At 52.2% G+C, this 20,429-nt stretch overlaps 1 protein-coding gene across 1 annotated transcript in view; it reads left to right on the top strand.

The window, feature by feature from the left end:
- Positions 1–20,429, top strand: part of LOC108521077 (uncharacterized) — a 28,855-nt gene that overhangs the window by 4,913 nt on the left and 3,513 nt on the right. The window contains exons 9-14 of the mRNA XM_017860651.1: positions 4,498–4,596; positions 7,415–7,606; positions 8,469–8,600; positions 9,296–9,330; positions 10,760–10,975; positions 18,666–18,895. Coding sequence (XP_017716140.1) covers positions 4,498–4,596; positions 7,415–7,606; positions 8,469–8,600; positions 9,296–9,330; positions 10,760–10,975; positions 18,666–18,895 — 904 coding nt within the window. The remainder of the gene's footprint in view (positions 1–4,497; positions 4,597–7,414; positions 7,607–8,468; positions 8,601–9,295; positions 9,331–10,759; positions 10,976–18,665; positions 18,896–20,429) is intronic.

Raw genomic sequence — 20,429 nt, 5'->3', positions numbered from 1 at the left:
GTCTGCAGAGAGTGAAAGGTGGAGGGGAGAGAATGGGCAAGGCCATCGGACCCAGAGTTTGAAATGTACCCCATGCACTGGCAGCAACCTTCTAAGGTTGCAGAAATCCTCACATCGGATTTGCAGTTTAGAACTATCACTTGGTCCCTTAAGGGAACCAGGGATCCTTAGATAACGGGCTGACTCCAGAGACGAGCCCTGAGACGAGGTGAGCCTCGAGCATCTTTCTCTGCCCAGAGACAAGGTGAGCCTGGAGAGTGAGGGATGGGACATATCAGAGGACACTGGTAGCAACTTGAAGTGAACCAAATTTGGGACAAAGTGAGCATCAAAAAGAATAAAAAATATTGGGTTTTAACATTGAATTTAGACTATCTGTGAATCCAAAGTACTACTAAATAAGGAGAATGAAGTATCATCTCTATAGGAAATAAACTGGTAAGTGGAAAAGGAAAACCCTGATGTAATGTTAGCCCACCACAGTGTTCACAAGATACCTGAACCACCAGGTAAAAGGCTTAGCAGAACACGACGTTTGTGTAATCACAATGTGTCACTCCAGATTTCCTAAAGATTACAAAGAGGGAAAGGTTCCTTTACAGGTGAACATATCTGGTGGACACCACATGCATCATTCAATCAAACAGTGTCACTGGTAAAGGGGCAAAGTGGTATTCTGTCACATTACCTTGCTGTATTGAAGATTCTCTCTGTCTTTTGAAAGTTAATTATAATGTGTCTTGGGGTCATCTCTTTGAGTTTGTCTTACTTGGAGTTCATTGAGCTTCTTGGATTTGTAGATTCATATCTTGCATTAAATTTGGAAAGTTTTCAGCCATTGGTTCTTCAAATATTCTCCCTTCCCCTTCCTCTCTCACTACTCCTTCTGGAACTCCCACAATGCATATGTTTGTCCACTTGATGGTGTCTCACTAATCCCTTATGCTTTGTTCACTTTTTTAGGGACCTGCCCTACAGGGTCTGTGGGTTTTTCTCTCTGTGTGTAGAGATGAGAGATCATAGAAATAAAGACACAAGACAAAGGGATAGAAAAAAAAGACAGCTGGGCCAGGGGACCACTACCACTAAGACGTGGTAGTGGCCCCGAATGCCAGGCTGCACTGTTATTTATTGGATGCAAGACAAGGGGGCAGGGTAAGGAGTGTGAGCCATCTTGGGTCACGTGTCCACTCTTCCTTTAGTTCTTTCAGCATCTTTAAGATAGAGTTTTAAAGTATTTATCTGGTAGATCTGTCATCAGGTCTTTGGCAGGGACAGCTTCTGTTGATTTTTTTCCCTTTGAATAGGCCATAGTTTTCTGTTTATTTGTATGCCTTGTGATTTTGTTGTTGTTGAAAACTGGACATTTGAATCTAATAATGTAGTAATTCTGGAAGTTAGATATTCCTCCTTCAAGCAGGCTTGCTGTTTTTCTTATTGTTTTTGTTTATTTTTTTAATTTTATTTTTGCAGTCTGTCTCTGTGCTGAGGAACAGCCTGAGGTGTAAACTTCAGGTCTGTCCAGAGCCTGTGCTTTTCCCATACACACTCACTTTCTAGTTTTCCTCTTACATGCAGTTGTTTTTCAATGCCCTAATCTTTAATATCTGGCTCCCAAAAGGGGAAAAGAGAAAATGAAAAGGGGAAGAGCTGGCCCTTTAAATCCCCCAAAAGTCACTTCAGCCCGTTGGGGAGGAGCTTGCAAGAATGGGGAGAGGTGCAACCACAGTGGCCACATACTTTTCTGTTTGCACCTCCTTGATCAGAATGAACAGCAATGGACAATCCTTCAAGTTTGGAGGACAGGGCCCTTACTGCCCACCCTGTGTCCAGCAAGCTCCAGGTTGCTCCAGGAGCACAGGCACACTTGCTGCCCCAGGGCTGAGGATGAGGGATGGGTAGCTGCTACTGGCTAAGAGCTGGAGTTGATCGAAATTAACCATAATTTCCATCTGAGCCTTCCCCTGGAAGTTGCAAGCCTTTGATAGACTCCAGAGTTCCAAACAGTCACCCAGGGCAGATTCTGCGGTGAGGTGTCTGGGAGGGCAATTGGCCTCTGGATGCTTTCCGCTCTCCCATTCTCCCAGAAGCTCTCAATGTAGACTCGTGTTGGAGCTAGAATTTCTCCCAGGCATCATCAGGTCAAGCAATGTTCATTAGCTGCTTTTATTTCTTATTTCACAACTACATTGTTCCTGTCCCATATTTCATCAAGTTACCCATTTTTCTTATGGATTTATCAGATACTTCTTTATAACATGGAAAATGACTCTTTGTTACCATTTTCCCCATTCTGTCATAAAGAGGGAAGTGTAATCATTAGCAAAAGGTAGCATATTCAATAAACAACGTTGGGACAGTCATTTATTACTTAGAGAAAAACTAAGTTAGATGCTCACTTCACACCATGTATCAAAAGGAAATCCAGCTGGATTAAAGTATGAGATAGGTATACAAAGAAGGGAAGAAATCACAAAGAAAGAAATCACAAAGAGAGAAGCAATGAAAATATACTTTTTCTCAGAATGGGAAAAGAGCATTAACAAAAGCAATAGCATCAATTGATATATTTGACAATGTAAAAGTAAGATCACGTTGTACTCCCTGCCCTGAGAAGGGCTGGCGTGGGCAGTGGGATAGGGGTCTGTAGGGTCCAGCCCCACAGGGTTGGAGGGATTTTCTCCCCGTGTGTGGAGATGAGAGAGTGTAGGAATAAAGACACAAGACAAAAAAGACAGCTGGGCCCAGGGGACTACTATCACCAAGACGCGGAGACCGATAGTGGCCCCGAATGCCAGGCTGCTCTGATATTTATTGGATACAAGACAAGGGGACAAGGTAAGGAGTGTGAGCCATCTCCAATGATAGGTAAGGTCACGTGGGTCATGTGTCCACTGGACAGGGGGCCCTTCCCTGCCTGGCAGCCGAGGCAGAGAGAAAGAGAGGAGAGAGACAGAGACAGCTTACGCCATTATTTCTGCATATCAGAGACTCTTAGTACTTTCACTAATTTGCTACTGTTATCTCAACGGCAGAGCCGGGTGTACAGGATGGAACATGAAGGTGGTCTAGGAGCATGACCACTGAAGCACAGCGTCACAGGGAGACGTTTAGGCCTCCGGATAACTGCAGGTGGGCCTGACTGATGTCAGGTCCTCCACAAGAGGTGTAGGAGTAGAGTCTTCTCTAAACTCCTCCGGGGAAAGGGAGACTCCCTTTCCCGGTCTGCTAAGCAGCAGGTGTTTTCCCTTGACCCTGACGCTACCGTAGACCACAGTCCACTTGGCAACGGATGTCTTCCGAGACGCTGGCATTACCGTTAGACCAAGGAGCACTCTGGTGGCCCTGCCCAGTCACAACAGAAGGCTCGCACTCCTGTCTTCTGGTCACTTCTCACTATGTCCCCTCAGCTCCTATCTCTGTGTGACCTGGTTTTTCCTAGGTTATAATTGTGAGCAAAGATTACTATAATATTGGAGTAAAGAGTAATTGCTGCAAACTAATGATTAATGATATTCATGTATAATCATATCTATTATCTATATCTAGTATGACTATTCTTATTTTATATATTTTATGACACTGGAACAGCTTGTGCCCTCCAGCCCTTGCCTCGGCACCTGGGTGGCTTGCCGCCCACAGGGGTCTGGTGACCCCACCTCCCAGGCCCTGCCCGGGCTGAGGCCCTCCCTTCCCCCTGCTGAGCAGGTTTCTTCTCAGTCCCAGAACGCTCAAACGGTTCTTCTCAGTCCCAGAACGCTGGAACAGTCTTTGAAACACTGACCAAATGCCAGTGGGAGGTGGCTCAGGGTGTGGGTGACTGAACCTCGGACACAGCCGCAGGTCTCACCTCCAGCACAGCAGAGGCATCCTTGTTCCAGCCCCACACTTTGGATTCTGGATCTGCACAGACCTGCATGCAGTTGCAGGCATTTGATGAGCAGGGCAGGGTCCCGGGATCCACCCAACGCTGGGGAGGGGGCTCCAGAAAGAACTGGGGAGGCCCCCACTGAGCCAAGCCCAGTGTCGTTGACCTCCCAGCATCCACCAGCCTGAGAGGAAGGCAGGTCCTGCCAAGTCCCTGCCTTGGCTGTGGCCTGAAATCCACCTTAGAGCAAGACATAGGCAAGTGGAAAAGAAGAGGTAGGAAAGGGTCTGGGGACTGAGTGTCCACCTGTGGCAGTGGAAAAGAAGAGGTGGGAAAGGGTCTGGGGACTGAGTGTCCACCTGTGGCAGTGGAAAAGAAGAGGTGGGAAAGGGTCTGGGGACTGAGTGTCCACCTGTGGCAAGTGGAAAAGAAGAGGCGGGAAAGGGTCTGGGGACCTGAGTGTCCACCTGTGGCAGTGGAAAAGAAGAGGTGGGAAAGGGTCTGGGGACTGAGTGTCCACCTGTGGCAGTGGAAAAGAAGAGGTGGGAAAGGGTCTGGGGACTGAGTGTCCACCTGTGCTATGGCAGATTCCCCAGAGACTCTTAGCCTCTTCATTTCTTCTTCTGTAGGACACCGAGATGCTGAGTTTCTCTCTAATCCAGAATTTTGATGATGAAGACAATCGGTTCTTCTGTGAGCCTTGTCATGCCAAGACCCCCGCCTCGGAGGTAGGGCCCGGTCTGGGCTGCTTCCCTCACTGTGGTGTGGGAGCAGGGCAGCAGAAGGGTGGGAACCTCTGGGGACAATGCAGACACTGTTGTACCTCTGGCTCAAAAGAGCTTCCCAGGGGCAGGGGTCAGCAGGTGCACAGAACTTAAGACAGGGTAACAGGGCTTCTTAAGTATTTGTGGACTGGAGAGGAAAAGAGGGTAGAGAAGGAGGTAAGAGAGAGGGAGGGAAGGATGGAAGGACGAAGGGAGAAAAAGAGGCAGGAGGGAAAGAGACAAGAAGGGAGGAAAGTGGAGGGAAAGAGGAAGAAGGAAGGGAAGGAGGGACAGAGACAGAGAAGGAGGAAAAAGGGAAGTGAGGGGAAAAGGACAGAGAGTGGGGAACGAAGGCAGGAGAGGAGGGAGAGAAGGAGGAAAAGAGAGAGCATCAGGACCCGGGTTAGGAGACAGACTCATAGAGCAGAAAATCTAAAGGACCCGTGTGTCTGTGGGATGGAGGATAAAACAAGAATGGCTTTTCCAAGTGCATATCCCAGCCTGAGAAAATGACTTGGGGAATATCCCTTTTCTATTTTCTGAAATAATATGTATAAAATTAGAGTCATTTCTTCGTTTAGTTATTGCTAAACTTTGCAAAGGAGGCCTCCTGGGTCTCGGGGTTTTCTGTTGTCTTCATGGGAAAGTTTTGCTGACAGTGCCAGATTCAACTTTCTGATAAACAACTATGTACCTGTGTGTGTATGGAAGGATGCCCGTATATATATATATATGTCCTGCTACTATTCAAGCCTCTTATTTCTTCTCATCATGGCTTTAGCGGCTTCCCTCAAGGTTTGATTTATAAGATTTTCATAACTGTTCACTTCAAAATATTTCTATTAGATGTTATCTTTGACTTGTGGGTTATTTAGAAATATAGTTGCTTCTTTCCAAACATGTGGGAATCTTCTAATTATCTTTTTGGTGTAGGTATCTGACAGTGTGCCAGAAAAAATAATTCTGGACTCTTTGGGTACAAATGTCAAAAAATCGTACTCAGAAAAAAACTATGACCGACGGCCATTTTTAAAAAACTTGTCGAGACCTGTGAGAGACGCGCACATGGCTACGGTCAGCTTTCATAACCGTTTCACGTGCAAAGGAAAACTCCTGCCGCCTTGGGGTGCGCCGTCCTCTGCGTCCTCTGGGGCGAGCTTTCTCAGTGTGTGCCGTCCTCTGCGTCCTCTGGGGCGAGCTTTCTCAGTGCGGGCCATCACCTTATGGATTTATTTCACTCTGTTGTTCTTTCGGTTATGCAGAAAGTTACGCGAAGTCCTCCCAGTAGAACTGTGGATCAGCACAGAGGTCCTTGTGGCTCTGTCCATTTTTGCTGTGCACATTTTTGAAGCTATGTTATTGGGTGGATAGACATTTAGAATTGTTGTCTTCCTGGGAAATTGACCTATTTAATATTTTGAAATGCCTACTTTTGTCTAAGCTTTTGCCTTAAAATCTTCTTAGTCTGATCTTAGCAGACCTGCCGCGGCCTGCTTTTGGTTGTGGTTTCCCTGGTCTGTCTTTTTCTACCCTGTCACTTTTGAGCTTTCTGGATTCTAGTGGATTGGATTCTAGTGTATGCTTCCTCTAAACTGCATGCCCTTGACTTTCAAAATGACCTCTGACCATGTTTGTCACTGAGTTAGCAATGTGACTTCTACCTTCCTTATGCCTGTGTTAAATCTGCCGTCTCACGAAGCACCTTCTGTGTGCCCCGCCTGCCTTGTGAGCTTCTCTCCTTTCCTGGCATCCTCCATGTCAAAGAATGGTTTGGATTATTTCATTATCCAGAAGACCAGGACAAAAGCTGGACACCATACCCATCTGTGTCAACCTGCATGTTTGTGTTGTGTCGACCTGCATGTTTGTGTTGTGTCGACCTGCATGTTTGTGTTGTGTCGACCTGCATGTTTTTGTCCTGCTGTTTCAGCTCCTTGGGCTGATGTTGGCTGGTTCTTTTGCCACTTCTCCAACAGTGCAGGAACTTTGTATTCACCTCTCTCCATTTCCATGGCATTGTATGTCCTTATTGTGGGCTCTAATTGTCCATTTATTTCACATGTGCGAGGCATTTCTATTCCTTGCTAGCACTTATCTTTATTTGCTCATTACTGTTTTGGTTGCTCTTTCTTCCTGCAATCTTTGTTTAGATTCTTTTCACCCTGTAGAACCTCCTTTGGTGCAGACTGTTTTCCACACAGGTGCTAAGTCTTGATCCTTCCAGTAAATGGGGGGGTCTGTGGTGTCCAGCTTCTGTCCTGGTCTTCTGGAGGTGGGTATGGTGTCTGGCTTTTGTCCTGGTCTTCTGGAGGCGGGTTGGTTCCAATTGTCAAACTTTCCCAAAAGACATTCTTTTCCCTTAGAGCACAGACAGGAGTCTTCAGCGGGTGCCAAGTGCCCACTCATGTCCATGGAGCTTGACAATGACCTGGAAGCTGCCCCCTGGTCCTTGCTCACTCCTAGTCTTATCAGCTTGGCCTTCCCACTAGAGGCTCAAGGCAGGGTTGTGCTGCAGGCAAGGCTTTCCCTGGATACACAGGCACGGGCTTCCGGCCGCCTTCCCAGGGCCCTGGGCTTCAAGACTGCCCGCTTAGAGCAGGCACCATAGAACTGGGAGGTAGATGGTCATGTTTTGTGATATTCTCTGTGCTTTTTAAAACAGAACAGTGCAGAGGAACCTTGACGGAGGAAATGTGGGAGGCAGCTGGGGCAGGTGGCTGGAAGGCTCTTCCAGAGCCAGTGGGGTGTGCAACTCCCTGCCCCCACCTCTCTCCTTCCTTAGGAGACACGCTTCCTGCGGCTCCCAAAGGTCCTGATTCTGCAAGTCAGGGAGCTGACATTTGAAAACGGGAGGTTTCACAAAATTCAGAAGCCTATCAACATTGCCCAGGTGCTGAAACTGCACACCAGCCCCAGAGAACTGACATTGCCTAAGTGTAAAGCTTCCCACAGTGGCACACTCACCCTCAACCCGGTGAGTGCCCAGCCTTGGAGAGGGGGAGCCGCAGTGTGGGGAATCATGCCCGCAGCCTGCAGGGACAGTCACATTTCCGGCCAGCGTGTCCTGCCTGCCTGTCCCTTCATGACAGGAACAACCACAGGACAGGCAGGGTGGGCTGGTGCTGGCAGGGCGGAGGCCACCCTGGCTATGGGAAACCTGTCTGCCGGTGTGATTAAGAAGAGCTGCCCACATTGCGTGATGGAAGGCAGGGCAGTGATGGGGTCCAAAGGGCTTGGGAGGGGGCCCCGGCAGCTGGGGGCAGGAGGTGTGCAGGGCAGCTGCCCGTTGGCAGGGCAGCCTGCGTGCTGGGCTTTCAGGACAGGCCTTCATGGAGGATCTCCTCTCCATGAGCCCCTTGAGATGCTCAGTTCCTTCCAAGCTGACCCAGAGCCAATGCAGGCTGAGGCGCAATGCTTGGGCTTTCCCCAGAGTGGCTGTGTAAGCAAGCCAGGAAGTGCTTCATTCTCAGATGGGGGCCGGGGATTCCCATGGCCTCCAAAGGGGACGGGAAGCCAGGTGTGGGATGGCACTTTCCAGGGAAAACCCAGAGCTTTAGGTTTTCAGAGCTAGGGAGTGGTGGAGGGAGCTGTGCCCCAGCCCACCCCCACTGGGAGGCAGACACTGGTCCTGTACAGCCCCGTTGCTCTTGGAAGCTGAGCTCTGGGCCCCGAGGCTGGCCTGCAGCTGTGACACTGAGGGGTGGCAAGGTGGGGTCCATACTCCCGCCCCCAGAGCACAGTCACAGCTAGCAGGGCCTCCGCCATTGCCCTGGAACTCAGTCCCACACACGCCCGCCCACGAACACCCACCCTCTGAAGCCCCAATCGCCCTGCAGGAGGAGAGAGTCTACCACCTCTACGCCATGTGCTGCCACTCGGGAGACTGCAGTGGGGGCCACTACACAGCTCTGGCCCAGCCCCCCGGCAGGGCGGAGTGGTTCCGCTTCAATGACCAGCAGGTGCACTGTGTGAGTCCCGCCCGTTCTGCGCCCCGGGGTCGGCCGCCGTTGGGCATGTTTACGGAGCCAGCGGTTCTCTGGGGCCTCCTGTGTGCTGTCTGTAATAAGGAAATAAAGGGACCCCTGAGCTGGTGCTTAATGTCGCTTCACCATTGTTATCGGAAGTTCTGGGAACCTTTTTCTCCCCTCAGGTTTAACTTCTTTAGCAAAATGTTATGGTTTCTTAATTTCTGAAAGTAATGTGTGCCTTTGTTTAAAAAGAAAGTATAATAAGAAAGTAGAATTTTAACAGCACAAAAAAAGCTATTGCAGAGACAAGAACATGGGTGAGGGCTGTTGGACACAGTGAAGCTGAATGGGAGCAGAATGGGGAGAGGAGATGCGGGTGCAGGGGTGGGTGAGGCGGGAGGAGGCTGAGACAGCAGGAGGGTGGGAGGGGGGAAGGAAGCCGGAGAGGGTGGGGGCCCTGGGGAGGGCAGCCTGGGAGGGCTGCTGCAGGCCACTGTGGGCAGGAGGGCAGTGTGGCCACCAGGGACCCAGTGAACATTACAGTGGGCAGGTAAAGGTGGTCGGGCCAGTGAAGGGCATGTCCGAGTGGAGGGCGGCGACTCTCAGGGTGACCCCGCTGAGGGCCAGGCTGAGGTGGGAGGGCGTGGTGATGGGTGGCAGGGGAGCATCCTCAAGACCCCACCTTCCCGCTCTAGGTGGGACAGGAATTCCCTCTGCACCACACGTTCAGGTAGGCTGCTGGGCCCTCCTGGGGCAGGGTGGAACCCCGTCCTGCGTGATGACCCCAGGGCCCTGGTTGTGGAGGCGGCACTCGCTGAGGGCAGCTCACCTTTCACCCGGGGAGGGAGTAGGACAGGCGGGGCACCCTTCCCTGAGAGGGCTACTGTCGTGGGGTCAGGTTTGACCCATGGCCTGGACCCAGGCCCCTCACAGGGCTGTACCCCCACCCCGAGCTCACACCACACCCCTGTGGGAGGAAGGTCTGTGCCCTCTGCTCCCTCTTATCTGTGTGGCAAGGGCCCCACGGGCAGGGGCGAGAGTGGGGATCATCCCCCTGTGTGTCGTCTGCCGCCGTCCAGGGAGGGGAGGTGTGATGCCCCCACAGTGGGGCTCAGGAAATAGGAGGACCAACCAGGAAACGGTGAGTCTGGCCAGAGACCCAGGAAGCCGAGCTTGCTGAACTGCCTGGTTTTGCTCCTGTGTGGTGAAGATGCGCCGCGTGCCTGGCGGGCAGGACTCCACTCAGGTGGCGATGGGGTCTGTCCCCACTCCTCTCTACGTCTGAGACCCCGTACCATACCTGGTATCGCTGTATCGCTGTCAGGAAACTGGAGATAGGTGCGTCCCTGTCTGGTCTCGTGGGTGGTGAGTGTTCGAGGAGCCTGGAGGAGGCACAGCCACCGCAGTCAGCTTTAATTGGGTGGGCGATTTTGCCAAGAAGGGGATGGATGCTGTGGGTCCCGAGGGCCACATCTGTGGCGATGGGCTCTGCCCTGGGCCTCCTCCCCACAGGGCAAGGCTGGGGTCAGGCCTGGCTTTGCAGGTCAGGGCGATGGGCTGAGGCCTCCCCTAGGACCCATGTGGTTCGGCCTGGCACCTGGTCCCTGTGGCCACGCACTCCCTGGGGCCGTGGTCTCTGAGGACATGTGTCCAGGGAGAGAGGGATGGGATCTTAGTCAAGCAGCCTGTTCTCTCTGCAGCACCCACGTCTAACTCCCCTCCACAAAATAAGCAGTAGTCAATGCTGACTGCCTGGAGGGGAGAGGGCCCTGGGGGCGTTGGCGCTGGGGGGTTGTGGGGAGGTGATATCCTCCTCCTGGGTTGTCCCTGCAGACCTGCTCAGGGATGCTGCAGAGGTGCCCGGGGAGGGCAGACCACATAAGTCCATGAGGGAGCTGTGACCCTAGGCCAGGCCCCAGGCCTCCAGGCCACCCACTGGTCCCTTCTCCTCCTCCTTTCTGACAAAGACCCCCCATTTCCCCAGAGACAGATGCTCAGGCGAGGGGGTGTCTGTGGCTGGGGGCTGCTTGTAGCCTTGCCAAGGCTTCAGGGACCTCCAAGCATGCCTGTGTGACTGATGCATACCAGGTCCCTGAGGCCTGTGAGGGGCGGGATGGTGGGCCCCTCTCAGCCAGAGTTTCAGCTCTCTTTTACTGCAGGCAGGAGCCAGAGGCACCTGGGCCTGACAATGGGGATATGAGAACCATGACAGATGTAGCTGTTCCAAAGGAGAAGCTGCCTTGTCCAGGAGTGGAGGGAGAGACTCTCAAGACAGACTCTGCCACAGTCTGCTGGGGAGGACACAGCCAGAGCCTCTCTCTTCTCCAGGACAACGAGCCCGTCTGCCACAGACAGAGTCCTGCCAAGAAGTACAGGTACGTGACCACCTGACTCTGCCCTCTGGAGAGAGCCAGGTGGCCCTTGGCCCTGAGGTGGGCACATTCAGCAGCCCCTGTGGGTTGGCTCAGACCCTGTCTCACTGAATATATGTGTGTGCACCCACCAAGTGCCAGAGACCCAAAGGGGACCAAAGAAGCAGGTCTGGGTCTTTCGGGAGCTCGGGGCCTGCGTGGCTGGACAGAATGTGACTGAGAGGTACATGTGTGGATTTCCAGCAAGAATGCATTAACGCTTGAGGGCAAGTGTAGGGGTGGCCTCTTCTGGTCACAAGGCAGGGGTATAACCTGAGGGGCTGCATGCCACCATGCCCGCGGAATCAGGAGGATGCATAGGCAGTGTCCCTCAGAGGCATCACTGAGCTGGTGGGAGTGTAAGGAGTGTCCCCCAGGGCACCTCTAAACCAGTACTGAGGTCACACCGGAGCTATCCTGGTCTGCAGGAAGGAGAAAACCAGTCTTAATAGTAAAGAATGTATGATTTAAAGATGGCGTTCGGAAAGGAGAGGGAGCCAGGGTCGCACAAGCAGGGACGGCCCCAAGACCTCTGCATGCAGTGCCACCGTGAGCTCTCAGGTGCAGGGCGTCACTACCCACGGCGCCTCTGATGCATCTTTGGGAGAAAAACAATGTTCCCCTGAGAAGCTGTGCGAATGACTCTGCTGTCGTGCAGGTTTGAATTTAGAGAATGTGCAGGGCCCATGATCCTCTGAACCATGTAACTGATGTGAACAGAACAAGCTCCCCCGTGGCAGCGGGAGGCACAGGGTGGAGGAAAATATGAAGCCTCTCAAGACTGTTACATCCTCACCTAACAGAGGGTCACCTGGCTCCCCACCCACAAAGTCATTTTGAAAATGAGGAAACAATTTGTCGTGCATGGGGGGCCCTCAGACAAAGTAAAGAGAAGGTCAGCCCCTGTGAGTTTCAGAGAATCTATAAAAATCAGTTACAAAATTTAAAGACATGAAATGTAGGACTGAGAACAGAAAAAGAATGAGACATACTTAGGGTAAATTTGAGGAGAAAAATAATCTGTATCTCGCCTATAATCTCAGCACTTTTGGAGGCCAAGGCAGCTGGATCACTTGAGGCCAGGAGTTCAAGATCAGCCTGGCCAACATGGTGAAACCCCATCTCTGTTGAAAATACAAAAATTAGTCAGGCTTGGTGGCGCATGACTTTGTGGTACGAGAATCACTTGAACCTGGGAGGTGGAGGTTACAGTGAGCTGAGATCACACCACTGTACTCCAGTCTGGGTGACACAGCAATACTCTGTCTCACACACACACAAAAAAGAATCTGTAGAAATGAAAACATAGTCATTGATATTTTAATTGCATTCACTGTGTTACACAGCATTTAGAAATAAGAGAATAGATATTTCTCGGATTAGAAGATGGATCTTGGGAAAGCTTCTGCACGTATTTTACTGGAAGATAAAAAGATGTGAAAGAACGGTTTTCAAAGAGGGCGTGGAGAATAGAATCAAAAGGTCTGAGTGACCTTCCAAAAGAAGTTAGAAATTTCCAACAGGACTGGCGAAAAGGGAGAACAGAGATCACGAGGGGAAAGCAAAACTCAAGGAAATAATAAGTGAGAATTTTCCAAAACCAATGAAAGGCATGAGTCCCCAGCAAGGTTAAAGCCAGATAAACAAACCTAAATTACTGGGGGAACCCACCTCCAATATTTCAACATAGGTTCTTTCTATTTTCCATAAGTGTTGGCTGGCTGAGAAATAAAGAGAGACAGTGCAAAGAGAGGAATTTTACAGCTGGGCCACCGGAGGTGACATCACGTATCAGTAGGACTGTGATGACCACCTGAGTCTCAAACCAGCAAGTTTTTATTAAGGGTTTCAAAAGGGGAAGGGGTGTAAGAACAGGGAGTAGGTACAAAGATCACATGCTTCAAAGGGCAAAAAGCAGAACTACTACTAAGGGTCTAACAAAGATCGCAAGGCAAAGGGCAAAAGCAGAACCACTGACCAGGGTCCAAAAAAGATCACAGGGCAAAGGGCAAAAGCAGAACTACTGATAAGGGTCTATGTTCAGCAGTGCACATATTGTCTTGATAAACATCTTAAACAACAAAAAATAGGGTTTGAGAGCAGAGAAACAGTCTGACCACAAATTTACCAAGGTGGAGTTTTTCCCCACCCTGGTAAGCCTCAGGGTACTGCAGGAGACCAGGGCATATCTCAGTGCTTATCTCAACTGCATGAGACAGACATTCCCAGAGTGGCCATTTATTTATAGACCTTCCCCCAGGAATGCATTCCTTTCCCAGGGTCTTAATATTAGTATTCCTTGCTAGGAAAAGAATTTAGCAATATCTCTTCTACTTGCACGTCTGGTGATAGGCTCTCTGCAAGAAGAAAAATGTGGCTCGTCTTGCCCAACCCTGCAGGCATCAGACCTTATGGTTGCCTTCCCTCCTTCCATAAAAATCGCTGTTATTCTGTTCTTTTCAAGGTGCACTGATTTCATATTGTTCAAACACACATGTTTTACAATCAATTTGTACAGTTAACACAATTATCACAGTGGTCCTGAGCTGACATACATCCTCAGCTTATGAAGATAACAGGATTAAGAGATTAAAGTAAAGATAGGCATAAGAAATTATAAAAGTATTATTTGGGAACTGATAAATGTCCGTATTAAAATGAAATCTTCACAATTTATGTTCCTCTGCTGCGGCTCCAGCCAGTCCCTCTGTTCAGGGTCCCTGACTTCCCACAACACTAAATCTATACCTAGACTTACCTTAGAAAAGTCTAAAAGCAATTAGAGAGGAAAGAATATTCTGTTGAAAGGAACAATTATATTAAAGTAGACATCCTAAGGGTAAGGTAGAAGACAATGCAATGTCTTCTTAACTGGCAGACTCTAATTCTATACCCAGCTAAACTCTCTCATAGTCAGGTTGTTTCAGGCAAGCAAAGGGTTAGAGAGTTGACCACTAGTAGCACTTGTATAAAACAACTTAAGGCTGATTTCCAGAAATATGTACATCAAGTCTAGGAGGAAGAGCTGAAGTGCAAAAACAGTGATTTTCAAATAAACTAGCAAAAATGTAACACAATAATTAAACGTGGATTGTATAAAAGACCTAATGATAATGGCTAATATGGAGAATATTAGAACAAAACTAAAAATATGACACATCTCAAAAATCTAAATAGCAAGTAGGATATTGGAGTGAAAGTCCTCTAAGTCATCCTTTTGCTTTGTGGGGAGAGTAGAGATATTGGTTAACTGCCAACTTAGTTGAAAAAATAAGGATGTCAAAATTGTCAGGGTATCTTAGCTCGTATTTCTTAAAAGTAGAGTTGGAGATGTAAGTGGTTGATTGAGGAAGTTCTTGAGAGGCTGCCCCCATGGAAAATGTCTGGAGCACAAATTGGGCCACAGAGGTGAACTTGCCTTGATGAAAAGGCAGCAATTTGTACTCCCATCAGACATGGGAGTACATGGGGGCATGGCTTTGGGGATGTGGAAGCCCCTATTGGCCAAAGGCATTGATCTGGAGAAGTCAGCAGCTCTGATTCTGAGCACTTAGCAGCAAACACTGCCAGCAGGTGTAGGACGCAGGCACCAGCGTGGAGAAAGGTATCTGGTAGGGCACCACGGCACCCATTCCAGTCCATCCCCCAGGCCACTCAGGTGCTCCCTACAGCAATGCAGCCACACCTTCACCAGCGCTCCATGGTTTCATATCCTCCTGGAAAATCTTATACAAGGATAGTTAATAAAAACCTCTGACTGTACCCACCTTGTTGCAGTTATCCCTGGGGATGGACCCAGAATTCTTCTCTTTCCTCTGCCACTTACATGAGTGCCCCCTGATATGGTTGGGATATTTGTCCCCTCCAAATCTCAGGTTGAAATATGATCTCCAGCATTGGAGGTGGGCTTCGTAGGAGGTGTTTGGGTCTTGGGGCCAGATCCTTCATGAATGGCTTGGTGGCCTCCTGTGGTAATGAGTGGGTTCTCGTGCTGGTAGCTCATGGAGGGCTGGTTGTTTAAAACAACCTGGCACTGCCCGCCCTTTCGTTTGCTCTCACCATGTGATGCACCTGCTCCTGCTTTGCCTTCCACCATGAGTAAGCGCTCCCCGAGGTCTCCCCAGAAGCCTCGATGGTGACACACAGGCTCCCATGTTGGCCAGCTGGTCTGCCACTCTGTGAGGCCTCAGTGGTGCTGGCAGAGGCCCTGAGGGTGAGAAAGAAAAACTCATACCTGGACTTTATGTCAATCCCTGACAGGATGAAATGTGTTTTACCTTCTCCCGGTGGAAGAGATCTGATGCCATCAACTTCCATCCAATGGGTGTTTGGTCTTCTCTGGGTTTCCCAGGCTTAGCACTGTGCCAGGGGCTCAGTGCCAGTCCCACAGGCAGGGCAGACAGGCAGCAGAAGGAGCTGGAGACACTTTGGTAAGAGGGAACCCCTGCTTCTCCCCCGGGGAAAGCCCCCATTTTCTGTCATGGATATTCTGTTTGCAAGCCCATTGCTCAGGAACTAGCGTGGCCAAGGACAGGCTCCTGTTGGCTGAGCCATCATGTTAACTTGGTAGATTGTACCTCTATTGGCACGCATTGCACCCTGTCCCACAGGTCCATTCTTTTCTCCAGGCTTTCTTTTCCAGATCTTTCAATCCTGCTCTTCCAAACCCTGGCCATACAGCTAGGCTACTGGCCACACACAGCCTTCCTCAAGAGCCTCAGGGAGCTGCTCTGTGACCCTCCAGGTGGGACTTGCCTGAGGCTCCTGGTGGCTTCACTGTCCACCGTGAGATCTTCCAGGTCATAGGGCCCAAACTGCAAGGCTACTTTTACTGCAGCCTAGAGCTGCTGCAGGCTCCTTTCTAGCACTGGGCCCACTTAAAGCTACTAGCCTCTGGCAGCGTTTGACAAGTAGCTCCTAGAAGCCTGCCCAAGTGTGACCTGTGCTGCCTTCAAAGCCCAAATCGATTCACCAAGCATTGTGTTCCTTTCTCAGGGGTAGGGGAGCAGACAGCACAGTCACGGCATCGGTTACTCCAGAGGGAATATCCCAACAAGCACTGGAGCCCTGGGGTGCAACTGCACTGATGTGGCAGCCCCTGGCTCTATGTGGGGTTTATCTCCTCACCTTCTAGGGGGCCATTTCCAATGCATCCAGAGTACTTCCTGCTGCTTACTATCATGTCCGACAAACACAGAGTTATCAAGATCGTGGGCCAATGTGATACTCTGCAGAACATGCAAATACTCCACATGTTTTAGACTCCCTCGTGACAGAACAGAACCAACTCAGCATGGGGAAAGCTGGTGTCTGTGCACTGAGATCTGTCCCTTGTGCAGTATGCTGCCTCTGACAGCCTTCCCTGATGTTAGAGAAAATGATGTGTTTGCTGAGGCAGTGGCTTCAAGCCACGAATGTGAGACCGTGTTCATCTGACCCAGTGAAGGCATCTCACCCAGCAGGACAGCTAGCACTGGGCTCCCGCTTGGTTAAATTGGCAGTGGCTGGATCCAGTTCAGGCAGGGGTGAGCCTAGGACGTTGAATGGGGATTCGTTGGGGTCTCCGTGCCTGCATCCCTCAAGGCTTTGAAGGGGGAGCTAATCCCTGGTGTTCCCCTGAGATGGGATGCTGTTGTCGATTCACTGACTTAGCAGGAGATCCACCGGGCCAGGGGCGCTCACTTGGCCTTTCCTACGGTAGCTCTTATCCTGCAGCCCTGGGAACCTCAGCTAGAGTCCGGCTGGCTACTCAGGAAGTCATGCCACGGCTGCTTTCCAGAACTGAAGGAAAGTCCAGTGTCAGTCCAGGCACCCAGAGAACACGGGCCAGGACGCTGCCTCAGGACACTGCCGGGGTTCCCTGGCCCACAAACCCTGCTCATGGCAGGGGAGGGAAGCGCATGGGAGCCGTGTGTTCTCTGTCTCCATGGGATGCATGTTATCTCTCTCCGTCGGCCGTGTGTTCTCTCTCTCCGTGGGCTGTGTGTTCTCTCTCCATGGGATGCGTGTTCTCCCTCTCCATGGGCCATGTGTTCTTCCTCTCCCTGGGCCAAGTGTTCTCTCTCTCCATGGGCCACATGTTCTCTCTCTCCGTGGGATGCATGTTCTCCCCTCTCCATGGGACATGTGCTGTCCCTCTCATGGGATGTGTGTTCTCTCTCTCGGTGGGATGCGTGTTCTCCTTCCCCATGGGATGCATGTTCTCCCTCTCCATGGAACATGTGTTCTCTCTGTGGGATATGTGCTCTCCCTCTCCATGGGATGCGTGTTCTCCCTCTCTGTGGGATGCGTGTTCTCTCTCTCCATGGGATGCGTGTTCTCCCTCTCCATGGGACATGTGTTCTCTCTCTCTGTGGGATGTGTGTTCTCTCTCTCCGTTGAATATGTGTTCTCTCTCTCCATGGGACATATGTTCTCTCTCTCTGTGGGATGTGTGTTCTCCCTCTCCATGGGACATGTGTTCTCTCTCTCTGTGGGATGTGTGTTCTTCCTCCCCATGGGATGTGTGTTCTTCCTCTCCGTGGGACATGTGTTCTCTCTCTCTGTGGGATGTGTGTTCTCCCTCTCCATGGGACATGTGTTCTCTCTCTCTGTGGGATGTGTGTTCTCCCTCTCCATGGGACATGTGTTCTCTCTCTCCGTTGAATATGTGTTTCTCTCCATGGGATGCATGGTCTCTCTCTCCGTGGGATACATGCTCTCCCTCTCCATTGGACTTGTGCTCTCCCTCTCCTTCAATCTGTAGGTTCTGGGTCTGCGATTTGACTTGAATCTGAGCAAGGGGTTGTGACTGTCCTCAGGGCACTGACTTCTGTGGCCTCTCCTGCATCCTTGATCACATTTTCTGATGTGTGTTAGGCAGAACATTGGTTGCCCCCGGGGGCGCCCTGTCCCTGAGCCGATGCCCGGGGGGTTCTGTCTCTGAGGGTCAGATTCCTTCCATGCCCCTATCCCCCACTCCCTGTTCACTGTAGGGATTTGGGCTGTGACCACCATTGGGCCCTTTCTCTCCTGGACGCTTCCTCTGGGAGGATGCTAGGGAGCCAGACTTGTCCCCCAGCTGCGCCGGCCCCACCTGCAGAGGACAGCTGCCTCGGAGCTTGCGGTGATGGCGGGGTCCCTGGCAGAGCACCGCAGGCCGCCTTGTAGCCGACCTGCTGAAAAATAAACTCCTGGACCTCCAGCAACAGTGTGGGGCATGAGGGAGGCAGAGAGCACTATGGCTGCCGAGGTTGGGGCAGGAGGGAAGGTCAGGACACAGCACTGGATAGGGTGGAAGAGAGGAGTGTGACTGTGTCAGCCTCCACCCACGCAGAAATCCACCCAATTTGCTGGTTGAAAAACAGAGCTCGTTAGATTATATTTAAGCACACGTATTGCCGAATCCCTGTCAATGGAGCTGCAAACCTCCAAGGAACCTGGGACAGGCCCTGCCTCCCCTCTCTGGGGCTTGCTGCTTGGGAATGGAGGGGGCTGAGCTGGGCAGCCCGCACCTGCCCCCATCACTGCAGGGACCCAGGGGCTCTGCCCTCCTGCAGCCCAAGGGCCTGGTGAGCTGAGGTTCTGGGTCTCCACCCCAGCAGGGCCTCAGGGGCTTCCCTCTGCTCAGGCGAGAGTCCACTTTGTTCCATTCACCTCCTGGCTTGTGTTTCAGGAGGGACGTGGAGCCTGGCCTTGGGCACAAGGGCAGAGCCTCAGAGCACGTGGATGAGGAGGGGCCTAAAGCGCCTCCACCAGGGGAGCAAGGGGAGGCCCAAGGCCTGCCCTGTGGCCCCCAGTGTAGCCCCGAAGAGGAACTCCCTGCCATGGGAATGAGGAGCTCGGCAGCTGAAGACCAAGCCCTGTCCCACCCTGCGCAGGGCCCAGCACAGCCCGGAAAGACACGTAAGTGACGCCTGACCCATGTCCTGAGACCGGGGCCACTTACCTCCCTGATGTCTGCTGGCTCTGCAGGGACTGAGCGGTCAGCCCCAACTCCGGGTCACTCACCAACTCACACCGATGCATCCCAGCCGCCACCACGTCCTAGTCCTTCCAGCACAGGGGTCCCCACCCTGAGGGAGAGGCCCTGTCCCTGCCCCACAGAGCTGACCTTAAGGGTCCGTGGCACCCAATCACACAATGTCTCACACGGCCAACAGCCCAGCCTGCTGTCCTGGAGGAAATGCAAGGCTCAGACACCAGCGAGCCAGGTGGTCGAAGGGGCTCCCAAGGTGGGCGTTGGGGCTGAGGCCGACAGCAGGAGGAGGGTTGGGGTGGAGGAATGGTGGTGACAGCCAAGACTGAAGGGGCGGAGACCCTCGGATGAGCAGGAGCAAGGCTGGGAGGGGCTCATGGAGAGGCCAGAGGAGGCCCCGGCTGGGCCCAGGGGCAGCAGGGCCTGTGCACCTGGGAGCCGGCAGGGACCTGCCCGGGGCCTGGTGGGGCTGAAGAAGAGTGGGCGCGATTCCACCCCTCGAGTTCGGGAGGAAACTTTCCAGAGTTAGGCCTGAGGTGAGGGTCTGGGGCAGCCCCAAGACAGCCCCAGTCTCTGCCTGGCTCACTGGGGGTGCTAGGACTGATCCCAAGATGGGACCTGGAAGGGTGGGGTGGATGGCTGGACCTGAGGGCTGGGAGTTGGGTCAGAGGGACCCAGGGATGGGACCTCTGTGGCCCCCAGCCTTTCCATGTTGCCTGGTGTCCAGGGCTCTGTGTACAGGTGGTACAGGATTGAGGTGGGGGTGCCAGCGAGGTGAGGGCTGCCCACAGGGTCCACAGGGCCCACAGGACATGAGCGAGGGCTCTTTCCAACCAACTCAGCCTGGGTGTCTGCCCCTTGCTCTGCAGGCCTCAGGAGCAAAGATGGAGGAGCAGAGGCTGCCAGAGGGGGAGTCCGGCTCCTCGGAGAAAGAGAGGTGGAAGCCATGGCCACCAGAGAAAGAGGAGTGGAGATTGCCAAAGAAGGGGGCCAGCTCCTCAGAGACAGGGGATTGGAGGCTGTGGCCTCCAGAGAAGCAGGAGGGGAGGCCGTGGCTGCCAGAGAAGGGGGCTGGCTCTTCAGAGACAGAGGAGTGGAGGCTGGGACTGACAGAGAAAGAAAAGGGGAGGCCGTGGCCACCAAAGGAGGAGGAGAGACCATGGCAGCCAGAGAAGGAGCAGAGGCCGTGGCAGCCAGAGAAGGAGGAGCAGAGGTCATGGCAGCCAGAGAAGGAGGAGTAGAGGCTATGGCCACCAAAGGAGGAGGAGAGACCATGGCAGCCAGAGAAGGAGGAGGAGAGACCATGGCAGCCAGAGAAGGAGGAGCAGAGGCCATGGCCACCAGAGAAGGAGGAGCAGAGGCTGTGGCCACCAGAGAAGGAAGAGGGGAGGCCGTGGCAGCCAGAGAAGGAGGAGCAGAGGCCGTGGCAGCCAGAGAAGGAGGAGCGGAGGCTGTGGCNGC

The sequence above is a fragment of the Rhinopithecus bieti genome, unplaced genomic scaffold, assembly GCF_001698545.2.
Source record: "Rhinopithecus bieti isolate Rb0 unplaced genomic scaffold, ASM169854v2 scaffold_56246, whole genome shotgun sequence".
In the NCBI taxonomy this organism is placed as follows: domain Eukaryota; kingdom Metazoa; phylum Chordata; class Mammalia; order Primates; family Cercopithecidae; genus Rhinopithecus; species Rhinopithecus bieti.
Note: the sequence above shows the minus strand (reverse complement) of the source record. Positions and strands in the feature narration are given on the sequence as shown.